This window comes from Mytilus galloprovincialis, chromosome 9 (assembly GCF_965363235.1).
Source record: "Mytilus galloprovincialis chromosome 9, xbMytGall1.hap1.1, whole genome shotgun sequence".
Lineage (NCBI taxonomy): Eukaryota > Metazoa > Mollusca > Bivalvia > Mytilida > Mytilidae > Mytilus > Mytilus galloprovincialis.
In genome coordinates, this window is record NC_134846.1 from 37,449,523 (window position 1) to 37,464,152 (window position 14,630).

The window sequence follows — 14,630 nt, forward strand, 5'->3', positions numbered from 1 at the left end:
TAGTATATATACAGTGGAGATCACTTCTAACCTCATATTAAATCTGTCAAAATCTGTCAGGAGAACTGTTCTAACTGTTAGTTATATTAGCAAATAAAAAACCATATTTGCTCTTGTTTATGTAACTCCTATAGTCGCATAGTAAATCTGTAATATTTTTTTGTAAGGATGAATTGTAAAATCATGAAAATACAAATGATAGAAATATTGGAACTCAATGCTACCTAATTTCATTTGATCAATTTAGAATGCCAGCATGTCCTCTTTTTATTCAAAATATTGCATCATAAACAAATACATGTATCAGTAGTTCTCATACATCAGACTGACTGGTATAACAAAATAATTTGTCCGCATCAACCAAAACTGACCATATTTTCACTTTATTATGTACATGATGTCAATCTTAATAGCCGCAAAGTAAATCACTTACATTTTTATATCAGAATTGATTGTTTAATATAATTGAAAGCAATATTGGAAAACAAAATTATGCTCACATCAGTTTACAGTGCCAGCATGTCCTCTTTTTAATCAAAATTTTGAATCGTAAACTAATTTCAGTAGTTTTGATATCTCAGACTGACTCATGAATATAACAAAATTATTTGTCCGCATCAACCAAAACTGACCATATTTGACAGCATCAACCAAAACTGACCATATTTGACAGCATCAACCAAAACTGACCATATTTGACAGCATCAACCAAAACTGACCATATTTACACTTTATTATGTAAACCTTAATATATATATATATAGCCGCAGACTAAATCACTTATAGTAATACATATTACAATGGATTGTATAATTCAAATGACAGCAATATCAATAAATATTGGAACACATTGGCTTCAAAAAAATTTAAGAGTATCAGCAAGACTTTTTTTAGTCCTTTTTTTATTTAAAATATTGAATTGTAAACAAATTTCAGTAGTTTGGGATATATCAGACTGAGTCAGAGTCGTTTTAACAAAATTATTTGACCGCATCAACCAAAACTGAACTTATTTACACTTCATCATGTAAATATATATGGCCTCATTGTAAACCAATAATATTTCTATGTGAGGATGGATCGTATGATAAAAATGACACCAACTTTGAAACACAATACACCTTATCGCTAATCCTGGCTGACCCGAACTCTTGAACGTTTGAAACATACAACAATCACTTTTCCAGTGTGGCGTCAGATATTTTGTTTTATGACGTCAAAATTTTACGGGAACCTGTGTGATATCCAGTAATGGCAGACAAATAGCGACAAGGTGTATTTATACCATATCTAAGAATTACGCGTGCCATTCTTTCCTCTCTGTATCCATAATAATGAACCGTCACTAAAGTGACTTTTTAAGTCAGTAGTTCGTGATGGGGTTTTTTTAAACAAAACTATTTAACGGCATCATCCAACACTCACATGACTGATTCATATACTTTTTTTTTTTTTTAATAAAATAAAAAGTACATGTATGGGAAGTTCTTATCTTGGAATAGTTTACTGTTAATATAATTTGAAGAAGGCAAAAAAAAATGCATGATTGTGTTTGTAGCCCAGGGGCAAATGTTTCATTCATGTTCAGATCGAGTATATTTGTCTGAGTTCCAGACTCCCAGATATCATTTATAATCGTTATGGATAAGTCCAGCTAAATTGACGAGATTGTGCAAATGTATCATGTGTATAATATATAGTTTTTTTACGTTATACAACACTTTTTTCCTTAATATCCCATAATTCATCCACTGTACAATTTTCGTTTGAACATTTGTCAAAACAGAATCTTAATTGAATGTAAATCCAAGGTAAACAAGGTAAATTACGATTAAAATTCCATGAATTAAATGCAAAGTTATATCCAGTTATATTTAGGAAGAGACTATTAAAAACGGGGAACGAAGAAACGTAAGCAATGATGTTTCCGTATGCTATCTTATAAAAATATTTCTCCGATGAGTTGGATAACCTTCTATTCACTTCGATATTTGTACATGTAAAGTTTGATCAGTAAAAAATATAGAAAATCTGCCATTATATAGCTAAGTAATTGGAAGTGATTTATTTCTTCTAAATTCTAACGTGCCCTTACTGCAGTGACGTCATTTAGAACTGTTCTACAGTCCTGACTGATTTAGTCAGTTCTGCTGACAGTTCTACGGTTAGAAGTGATTTGGACAGTTCTACCTAGAACTAGTTTAGACAGTTCTACCCTAGAACTGATCCTGACAGTTCTACCCTAGAACTGATCCTGACAGTTCTACCTAGAACTGATTTAGTCAGTTCTACCTAGAACTGATTCTGACAGTTCTACTTAGAACAGTTCTAGAGTAGTAATGTTCTAGGTAGAACTGTTCTAGGACAGGTTAGAACAGTTCTATGACAGAATAGTCTGACAGTTCTAATGAGAGGTTAGAAGTTATCTCCACTGTATATATTTCTCTAATTCTTCGTCAATTTATCCCTTTTTGCACCCATTGTGTAAAAAAAATTAATCAACGTGTGGTTCGTTTGATCTCAGTACTTCATTTGTTAAAATCCGATTATGACGTCAAATTTTCTTGCTTTCCTCTAAAATTCCTATTGTGACGGCATGAAAAAAAGGTGACTATGCCTGATGACGTCACATAGAAAGAACACATCTCTTTGAAGATCATTCGAAAAGAAGGAATAATTTTGCCTGGATAATGTTTGAAAATCATTAGAGAAACAGATTCCACCACCAAATCTCGTGTTATACGATATTTATCCACTCTCGACAGTTAAATTTTAAATATTTAAAACGCTCGGGCAAGCCTCGCGTTTTAAATTTGAAAAGCTAACTGTCTCGAGTGGATAAATATCGTATTACACTCGATGCAGTGATAGAATCTTTATATATATCTAAATAAGTACGTCTATATACATTTATATGACTTAAATTAAAGTCCTGCTCGTACGAACGTCGGCTAGAAAGTGACAAATAAATCAAACATACCTACATACCCGGATCTAAATCAACCCCTCTCATTAGACAATACGCATATTACACATAACATCAATACAATATTTTCCCGCTTTACTTCGAACCGCAAGAAAATATTAATTTTGTTCGTTGGGGATTAGTTTAGAAATGAATTTTAAATTAATATAAAACAACTGACATAACAGAACAAAAAGTTATTGCCTGAAACAAAAATATGTAAACTTTGTATTCAAAACAAATAAAGTACTGGCCTACCATTTATTTCAACAAATCCATATCCTGATTGTATTTCCTGTCCATTTGTGCCCAAAATTTCATTTCCAACTGCACACGTATAAATTCCCATATCCTGGTATGCAAATTCTGTCAGAACTTCCGGAAGTGCTAAAACTCCACTTTGTCCGATTGTCAACTCTCTAATTATAACATCATAATACGACTTATGATGACACTTTAAATATGTGTATTCACTAGGGTTGCCTTGTATACTGCACTGTACGGTCCTTACCTTATCTGTTTGCAGAAACGTTTTATTATCTACAATCACTATCGGTGCGTCTAAATACAAATGAATTTTTAAATTGTATTATTAACCAAATGTTTAATGATAGTACTTTGCTAGATTATAGAAACATGTTTTAAGTTTGAGCAAATCATATTTATGCAATGTTGAGTTCTTTTTTAATATTTTTCATTTTCAATGTATTTGACTCTTAACAATTGAAAAAGTGAAGTATATTTTCATTAGAAACCTTATGAGTCAGGCGGGAACGTTTGGTATCTCTAAACACTTTATAGAAGTGGAGCGAATAATACAATAGGGCCAGTCAAATTTATCGATCGATACTAAACTGACAAGGCCATGGCTAACAACACAAGCAAATAATAGTACACAAGACACACATCATAAAAAACTAAAGACTAAGCAACACGAACTACACAAAAAACTGAAGATGATCCCAGATGCACCGGACGGGTAGGCAGATCCTGATCGACATATGGTACCCGTCGTGTTGCTCATGTTATTACAAACTATATATATAGTTAAGCCCTGTCAAATAATGTGCCTGTTTTGCTGTTTGTGGACAATTGTATACTGTTTATAATGTTGTGAAGCAGACGATGATATTTCATGAAATTGTTGATTGAAGTTGAATTTCTTAGCAACAATCTGTCATACTCTATATAAAAAACAATGGTAAATTAAATCCAGTATATAGTAACGAACAAGTATGTTGTACTTTGAGTAAAGATGCTAATAAGTTTGAATCTACTTACATTTGATATTGAGCAGTGTGCTTGTTGACACATTACTGCTTATTATACATTTATATTACTGGCTTTACATGTTACCATTTGTCTGTTATAGGTTCTGTCAACACTGTAGCTTAACGTTGATGTTACTGAAAATGTTTCTGTGGACAAATTAAGGGTCTTAGTTTCTGTAGAGTTTATTGTTACATCCATGTTAGTCTGTCCAATAAACCACGTAAAATTAGCTGCAGGTCTACTTCCATGAGAAATACACGACACATTAAGTGGCACTGTCTCTTCGGTACTAACAGATTTCTGTAGGAATATTGGCCAAAGCGGCTTTACTAAAATATATACGAATTTCATATGTTTTAACTCCCGAATATGTAATGTTTGTGATTTAGAAAATAAATTCATGTTTGTTCAAAATAAAACATATCTGTATTAAGTTGTTACAGTTTCAATTCAAGTAAGTACATGAGTAAAACACAAGAACGTTTATCCGATTTACAGTTCAGTTCCGAAATTGTGATCAATCCTATATATGGTTGTTACGCGCCATTTTCCTTACTTTAATTTGTAAATCTTGTTTACTAATTTATAGTATATATATCAGGGTATCAAATATGTCAATTGTTGAAACCTGTATGCTGATTTCAAAGTGCATTTTAGATATTTCTGAGGTTACGAGTAACGATTCTGACTCCATGTTGGATATCATATTCTTTTTTCTTCTTATTTGCCATGTATGCAGCACGTATAAATTTATTACAAGTTTCAGTTCAATTTGAAATATTTCTTTTACTTCTTAAGTGATCACACACAGTTCTGTAGTATCAAAGTACAACATAATGTGATATTTCTTATTTATTTTATAGATGTTAATTATATTTGTTCATATCAGTTACAGTTACAAAGATAAAGTCTTAAATGTTACTAGTTTTCTAAAAACAAATTAACAATTTAATCAAAAATCTTACAGTTGAGATACAGCTTCGCCGAATCAACTATTTGATAATGTGAAATCTCTTCGTTCCCTGCATAACATGTAATTGTTTTACGATCATACGATCTACTGATTTTTAGCAGTGTGAAATGAAGAGACTGTTTGCCGATAGCAACTATAATTCCAGATATCAGCAGTTTCAAATCTGGTTGTGGTTGTCCTCCTACAGCTCTACATGTTATTATCAGATCCTTTCCTTCTGTACCTTGCAATTTTTCATCTTCTAACACATTATCTATATTCACACTAGATGGATCAACTGAAATGTGATCCATTAAAATTTATACGTTATCTATCGCTATATATGTCTGGCTTTATTATATAGACGAGACTGGATTATGAGAGATATTCATTTCTGTATTCTTCAGATTCATTATGCTTTTTTTTATATTCTTAAAACTTTTTAGAACTTCATTATTCTCTATTCCTTTTTCGGGCACTTTTTAATATTAATTATTGTAACACCGTTATTCACCATTCTGTTTACCCTATCAGAACCCTCATACAGAAATTAGCTTTAGACACAATTTATTGTAACATGCATAACACACCATTCCAATTTCAAATTATGTTTATTTTTTTTCAAAATAAAGAAATCAAAAGTATCTGTTCATAATAAAAAAAAAAACTTTTTAGTACCACATCGAATACTTTTTATTCTAAACTTTATTGAACAAAACAATAACAAATTTAAAATGCTTATTTTTGCCGACAAATGTATAATATTTTTATAATTTTATAATGTGTTATGTGTGTGCCTCTAGTGTAAAGGGGATCAAGGACAAAAATGCTGTAAGCCAGATAGAGCATTTTGACTAAGATCATATATTCGTTAGAGATAACATAAATAGCTTTTTATTTCTGGAAAAATTCATCTCTTAATACAATTATTAAACGTTAAAAACACCAACGATGACGTTTGATTCACTTTCAAAGATACAGTCACAGGTGAGATAAAATAAGAAATTATGTAGTAGAGAATTGAAAAAAGTAGTGGATTCGTAAACAAAAATCAACGAGCGACTTAAGTTGCAAGTTGATTATCGTTTCCGAATCCACCACTTCTTATCAAATCTCGAACTTAACCCATTTCTAGAAAAAAAAAACTGCTGTTTGTTTTATGTTTGGACAATGAATCAACGGAGTATTAAAGAAATCCTCTCGTATTTTGTCTTTTTTATTATATAATAGCTGGAAATGATTATAGTCACACGGTTCACATCTATATTTAAGTTAACACAAGTTTAATTTATTAATTCAAATGGGTTTTTAGCTCCCCTTCTAATAGCATATTTCATATTTGTATATTAAAATTTCATTTTCATCATCGATTGAATTTAAAAAAATAATTTCCCAAATCGGCAACAAAAAAATATCAGACGAATATAATTTTGAAGTAAATGATAGATTGCATTTTTATCAAGGCAAATAATGACCTCGCACAGGTCAGTATTTTGTGCCTTGGAGCACATTTTATTGAAACATGGAATCGTCCAGGTTGATTCTGCAAAAGAATTACCTATCGTTCTGAAAGAAAATAATTCCATAATTCCATATAGGTACATGAGGTATATAAGTCAAGTACACATATGCAGCGTAGTTGCCATTATACGACGAATTTATGAGGGTTCAGTTAACGATATTTTCCGTAATAATAATTAAATGAGTTGCTTAAGGTCTTATTTGAATAGTTACACATGAACTTGGCTTACACTGTTTCCTTTCATTTAATTTTAGATAATTTTAACGTTATGAAACTTGGCATCTATCATAAACTACTCAATAAACTTTGCCTAGTCAACTTTGGTACGCATTCTGAATCTCAAGCAGAATTGCTTTTGCTACACATATAAAATGTATAATTATGTCAATAAGTCTAACATTCAAGTAGTAGATAGCCGTGATCGTCTTGTCGTTGGCACAGAAAGACTTAACTGTGATATTAATCTTGCCAGGTTCAAACCTTGTACCCGGAATGATTTTTTTTCATTGTAATTTTTTTTCACTTTTAAGATGTTGAAAATCGATCAATGTTCAAACCTGACATCGTGCATCAATAAAAAGAGTTGATTTAAATAATGTGTCCACACTCCTATATAACTATAATCAAGAACTTTCAAATGTAGAACACAATCTTCCTTAAAAAAGACCAAAAATCAAACAATTCAAATAAATTTGAAAAGAACATGAACAATTTCAGACATTATATATAAAATATTAGATAACAAAAGCGAATTCTCTATTAGACAGAATTACAGTTTATTGACATGTATTGATAATTATGCACTTTAAGACTGTTATCTAAATATTTATTTATGTCAGCACTCGTGGTATAGTGGTATCATGCATAATTTGAAGACTCTACCCGTTAAAAAAAGCGCGAGTTCGAATCCGTCATATACCACTCGTATTTGAGAGGATAACAAATTTTGTTTTTGTTGTTAAATGTTGAAAATTATGATGAAAGTTATCATAAATTAACACAATGGTCAGTGGATTTTTGAAAAATAATCTACTGTAAGAACAATAAACTGACGTCAGAAAAAAGGGTTAAATTACTGGTCTTCGTTAGTGTTCATCAAAAAAACGATTCTCCCTTAAACATTTTAAATATGTTAGTGTCTTCCATGTTGTTATGATAAAGATACTTTTATGTTTGTAAACGTATTGCAATTTAAAAACATGACTCACCAATAACAGTCAGCTGGTGTCTGTATACGCTTGCAGTACCAGTAATGTAACACTCATAGATTCCATTATCACTTTCTTGAAGCTCATGTGTACTCAAGTGAAAATTATGATGAAAGTTATCATAAATTAACACGATGGTCAGTGGATTTTTGAAAAATAATCTACTGTAAGAACAATAAACTGACGTCAGTAAAATGGGTTAAATTACTGGTCTTCGTTAGTGTTCATCAAAAAACGATTCTCCCTTAAACATTTTAAATATGTTAGTGTCTTCCATGTTGTTATGATAAAGATACTTTTATGTTTGTAAACTTATTGCAATTTAAAAACATGACTCACCAATAACAGTCAGCTGGTGTCTGTATACGCTTGCAGTACCAGTAATGTAACACTCATAGATTCCATTATCACTTTCTTGAAGCTCACGTATACTCAAGTGATATTCTCCAATTGTATGATTACCAGTAATATTAATTCTTTCAAGAATGTCTGCTGGCAAATGCGGATTTATTCTTGAATTTATAGAATAAATCATATCTTGAGAGCCAAATCTGAAATTCCAGTGTAAGTTTCCTGAATCTGTAACAGTTACAGGACACTCCAATTGTACTGTGGAACCTTTCAGAGAAGACAATCCATTTGCTAGCGCTAAAAAACAATAATAATAGATTGTGTTATCACATTACAGCAAATGCTTTTCTTGTCGACACGTAAAACATGTCTCTAAATAGAAAATGATTTGTAACGATGATTTTGTGAATTCCTCAGATGTCAAATATAGGAGATTTATAGTACGTTCTGCAGAAGAATAAAATGTAAAGTTAAGACAAGGTGATGATGAACTGTGTCAATAAATTGCTAAATTCATACTACAAAATGTTAAAAAGTAAAATCACAAAAATACCGAACTCCGAGGAAAATTCAAAACGGAAAGTCCATAATCAAATGGCAAAATAAAATGGTAAACCACGGACAACGCAAGGACAACAACTGTCATATTCCGGACTTGTTACAGGCATTTTTAAATGTAGAAATTGGTGAACAAACGAGACCATTTTAATTTGAAATTATCAATTCCCCCCACCTTAGTAGCAATATACCAACTCCACCTGCATATAGGATATATATGTCCCAACTTATTTTCAAGAGCTTGCAGCTCCTACTCAGACTTTGTAAAACGTCACCAGTGTCTGAGGAGAAATTGCTTACAGATGTGTCATAAAACATGATGACTAAAACTACACAATGTGCCGTTAAGAGTACATGATGTTAAGCCTAGATGTCAAGATGATATATATCAATATAATGTTACGATATGCTGGCCTTTGTAAGTCTTGTATGTGTTTTAATTTTATTTCATTTCTATGCTTTGGAGTAAAGTGTGACGTCCGTTTCCACTGATCTAGTACACAGTTTTATTTAGGGGCCAGTTGATGACCACCCCCGGGTGCGGGATTTTCTCGCTACGTTGAAGACCCATTAGTAGCATTTGGTCTTGTCTGCTATTTAGCCGGGCTATTGTCTCCTTCCCCGTTGCCATTCTCAATATAACTACCATATAATTTATTGACTAAATACAAGATGCAACGTTGAAAGTAAATGATTTTAATCTGAGATAACACGACGTTATATCATTATCCTATCATTTTAGGCCTATTTGGGCAATGAGCTCTTTTAAAAATATATAACGTACAGTTTAAAGTACGGGATGTTGAGCTAATATAGCAGGATGTTATATCATAAAAATGTTACAATAGGCTCACAAAACAGTAAAATAATTTAAAACTACACGACGTACAGTTGAAATTACGAGAGTATGTGATAAGATATCACGATATTATATCATTATGACGTCATGGAAAAAGTAACTTGTTACAATCAGGATTCTACTTTGTCAAAATTATCTCCCCATTACGCCAGTTCATTTTAACAATCGTAGAAATGGAAGCCATTGTAGGGATGACGCGCTGCCAATTTTGCTCTTGAAAACCGATAAATTTGTCCACATAGCACCATTACAATCCTTATATGTTAGTTGTATTTCAAAAGACAAATGAGCATCAGTTAATGATCTTGTCTGCATTGATTCAACTTAAAAGTATTGTCTGATCGGTTGTCAGGTTGAATTTTCGAAAATTCTTAAAAATTAAAAAAAAAATCTAATTAAATATTTCGTGGAAGGGCAGACTAAAATGTTAAGTGGTTGAAGATTATAAACCCTAGTTATCACACACACAAAAATTATATTTTTCGAAGATATCCGTTTTCATTATCAACTTACAATACTGTCGTCCAGTACTTTTAGTAAAAAAAAATACTATTCAAACACACCTACTCTGTTTTTGTGATTTGTTAGATAGGTATTTCACTTGACCCATATATTTCATCTTTTCGTACTGTGATTTTTTTGTTATGAAGTTTGATATATAAAAATGAAAGCCAGATGATATATCAAAAACTCTTGCTTTGTACGCTTTAAGAACAAAATATACACCTCAAACACGCCTTAACATAAAAAGGTGCACTCGATTTTCTCTTTTCGATACAATTGTTACCCATTTTTTGGATTTTTTTCTTGAGTCACATAATGGAAGGGCAGACACGAAAATTACTGAACTAATAGATTGATATGTTTTCCGTCCTAGGTAAAAAAAAAAATCGGAGGTTATGCATTTTCTACATCCAACTTGATAGATATCCATGTCGTCGACTTGATATCTAATTGTTCTGCATTACTATGTAATAGATAACTTGAAAACTTATGCAAATGGTGTTTTTAAAATAAAAAAAACTTCGTTATTGAGAAGAAAATGTTTCTATTAACTTTTAAAATTTGTTATTATAGTAAACATTACATTACGCATTTATCGCCTTCTCTAACAAAGAGCTTCGATTCTTTTGTTCTATTTCAACTGGGTTTCCGCCTGGTAAGAAACATGGTATATGTATCACTTAAACTATTTTGCTTTTCAATTCAGATTAAATAAGAGTGCAATTCAGATTAAATAAGAGTGCACGTTCCAACTTCTTCTTCCGGTTAATGGCCACAATCAACAAACTGAATATTGTGCCATGAATTCGGTGCGCATACAGACCCCTCCCCCGCCCCATATTGTTTGAGTTTAGTTCAGCTTTGTCACCAGGCTTTCAAAGCCTCGACTGACGGTGATGACACTACCCCAGGAGGTATATATATATATAGCATGGGTTCGAATCCCGGCGAGGGAAGAACCAAAAATTTGCAAAAGCAAATTTACAGATCTAACATTGTTGGGTTGATGTTTAGACGAGTTGTATATATATATATTGTTAATTTTTTTTAATATGCGATTTATTACGTTAGAAGAACTTCTTACACCACTCGACAAGTCTTTTTATGTAGTCAGTTTATTTGATATTTGTGTAAAAAAATACAAAAACACAGTATTTAAATTTCATACAAAAATTAAAAGTACTAATGATGTTAAATATCGACAATCAATCATTGTTTACTTATTTCTTTGCAAATTTACCTCTTAATAGGTTTCAAACTTTCTATTTGTATTTCACACATATATACAATATCTGAACACTCATAGTTGTTATCAATTATAAGTTTGGCAATAACTATTGGTTAATCGACATATATCTTAACAAAACTTACCTGATGTGGTCATGGTGAAGATTATTTTCATCAAATTTCTGTAATTCGACATTTTTTTTAAATTGTTGTAAACTTCCGTATTGATGCAGTATAAATTTAAATGTCCTCATTTAAATATGTATTGAAGATATCGATCAACGAAAATTTTCAATTTTTTACGGAAGTTCTATTGTAAATGTGTATTGTAAAGTCTAATGCAAAGTTTATTTTAAGTCTTATTTTTATATCAGAATAAATACATCATATATACTAGTTTATTGTTAGAATACTGAAAGTGACATTTTGAAAAGCAATGGCAGTTAAAGTTTATTATGCCTTAGATATGAAGATGGCGGAGACTCGGGTTTCAGAACTATTACCAAACTTGCTATGTTCAGGGTTTAGAACGGATTGAATGAATAAAGAATATGTAAGACTTGAATGCAAGCTGACCAATTAAACAAGACGAATTATTTAAACCTTACTCGCACTATTTTAAAGAAAATTTATGCACACTTCATACATTCAGTTCATTTAGAGCTATTTTCTGGATTTAACTTCATCCGGAGCGCAAAGCCAATAAGTACTTAAGAAAATAATATATCAATACATGAATATATTAATGTTAGAAGAGCATCATTATCAATAGATATCACAAGGTTAGCCAATTGCAAATCACCCTTCGGTCAAAAATGTCTAAGAGAAGGAAAACTTTAGTTCCTATATAATTCTGAGTTTATCGACGACAAAGACATTCATGAATGCAATTTTTATATAATGTCTGTACCACATCGTACTGACCTCAACAACATGTTTAATACCGTTCGAGACTAGTATAAAAACAGATGACTATGAATGAAAGCAATATTGAATGAATATATAGTCTATATATAGCTAAGACCGTTGGTTTTCCCGTTTGAATGGTTTTACACTAGTACTTTTTGGGCCCTTTATAGCTTTTTGTTCGATGTGAGCCAAGGCTCCGTGTTGAAGGCCGTACATTGACCTATAATGGTTTACTTTTATAAATTGTTATTTGGATGGAGAGTTGTCTCATTGGCACTAACACCACATCTTCCTATATCTATTTGAGACTCTAAATTGTAATCTATTTTAGGGACTAAGCAGCAATACATATGTATCTATTTCATAGAATACATCGGATATGTTACAGCAGCACCTGCATACGGGGTATATATCTCCCAATTGATTGCATTTTCTTTCGTGATTTTCTTAATAGAGGGTTGCTGCTCACAAGGAAGCTATTAAACCAAGAGTTCAAAATGGTGAAGTTGAAATCATCCCTTCGTAAATTTTACGGACGCCAACACGAGTTGGTTGACCGTTATGGAATAACCGTTTCACAAATGATATCTGATATGTTCCTTACGTCGTAACTACAATCCCCTTCCCTTTCATGAAAGTGACCTACCGAATTAAACTATTTACCGGATGTTATCGCATAAGCAACACGATGGGTGTCACATGTGGAGCAGGATCTGCTTACCCTTCCGGTGCACCTGCGATCACCCCTAGTTTTTTGTGGGGTTCGTTTTGCTTATTCTTTAGTTTTCTATGTTGTGTCATGTGTACTATTGTTTGTCTGTTTGTCTTTTTCATTTTTAGCCATGGCGTTGTCAGTTTATTTTCGATTTATGAGTTTGACTGTCCCTCTGGTATCTTTCGTCCCTCTTTTACAATTGTCTTTGGTCGTGTTTTCCTTGAATGAGGCTTAATAAATAATTTGTACGTACTGTGAACAAAACGACGGGTGTCGTATTCGTAAAATGGATGTGTTTCATTCGTCAATATGTGTTTCTTTATTCGACTTATAAGTTTCTTATGTTGTAGTGTCACACCACTGTCTCCGGTTAAAGGAAGGGTTGGGATCTCACCTACATGTTTTGACCCGCAAAATTATGTATGTAAGTGCACGTGCCTATCCCCAGTCAGAATCCTGTATTTCAGTGCTTAACGATTTTTACTGTGTTACATATTTGTTTTAGTTTATATTTTGTACATATCTTTTAAAGCCGTTAGTTTTCTCGTTTGAATAGTTTAACATTGGTGACTACATGGCAATATATAGCTAACTGCGGCAGTCATACCACATCATCTTTTTTATATATGTGCTTACCGAAAAGTAACGAAGTATAGACCCCTAGGCCAAACTTGATATTACACCAAACCAACTATAAATTTTTCCCTTTCTATTATACAATATTATACCTGCACTTATAGAAATCGATTTATAACTTTTGAACTGCGGTATACTACTGATGTCTTAATTTATAACCATGATATACCTGCTCTTTAGGAATCGATTCATGACTTTTTAACAGCGGTATACTACTGTTGCCTTTGTTTATCACATTAAATGATGCATATTCATTGCACAAACAATTATAAAATAGTACACGGATATGCTTGAGAGATACTTAAACCATGATAAACACTTTATATATGTCATGTATGTACTATAAAAAAAATTGTAACACAAATGTATAATTTGTACTGCATCTTTGCGGTTATCAATAAACTAAATTTACAAGTTAAATTAGTATCCATTTAGATAAGCGATAATCTAGGGAGAAATATTCAATGAAGCATATTTATGAAGTTAGTTAGAACAGTTCTACATATATTCTTCACAGGAATACGGTACGTTACTTAACCGTTACTGTGTATGAGTTTTAATTAAAGCTTCACTGAAACGTGAAATTGATTTTGATCATTGGTAGCCACGTATTTTTCCGACAGTATACACTTTTTTGTTTTGTGTACACGACAAAGATTATATAAGATTATATTGGTACGAGTGATGAATTTCAGTATTTGGTTGCAAAGTTGTAGTTTTTATATATCTTTCTTAAATACTGTGTTGACTACGTATAGAATTTTTATAAGCTAGTCAGGTTTCTAATTTTATGATCTTTAATCATAACAATTTATGTTTTATATATCTTATTTAAAGATAGAAGAGAGAATGGAAACTTGAGACGTTTGTTAGCAAAGGTAGGTGACTGACAAAAAAGTCACTGATGAAATAAGAGACAATAGATTAATGAAAAAAATGATAATAACAACAA

At 31.8% G+C, this 14,630-nt stretch overlaps 1 protein-coding gene across 1 annotated transcript; it reads right to left on the bottom strand.

Annotated features, from left to right (window-relative positions):
- Window positions 1–4,288: 4,288 nt before the first annotated feature.
- Window positions 4,289–11,575, bottom strand: LOC143046546 (nephrin-like). The gene is made up of 4 exons (XM_076219703.1): window positions 11,563–11,575; window positions 8,259–8,567; window positions 5,203–5,487; window positions 4,289–4,566 (listed from the first exon to the last, which is right to left on the bottom strand). Exons 1-4 carry the CDS (start codon window positions 11,573–11,575, stop codon window positions 4,289–4,291), a joined length of 885 nt encoding a protein of 294 aa, XP_076075818.1.
- Between the last annotated feature and the right edge of the window lie 3,055 nt (window positions 11,576–14,630).

Excerpts from the sequence above, each read along its gene's own strand:
- LOC143046546 (XM_076219703.1), bottom strand. Across the intron at positions 5,488-8,258 it reads ACACCAGCTGACTGTTATTG|TTGATCCATCTAGTGTGAAT; the intron begins GTGAGTCATGTT and ends ATCACATTTCAG. Across the intron at positions 4,567-5,202 it reads GGCGAAGCTGTATCTCAACT|TAAAGCCGCTTTGGCCAATA; the intron begins GTAAGATTTTTG and ends TATATATTTTAG.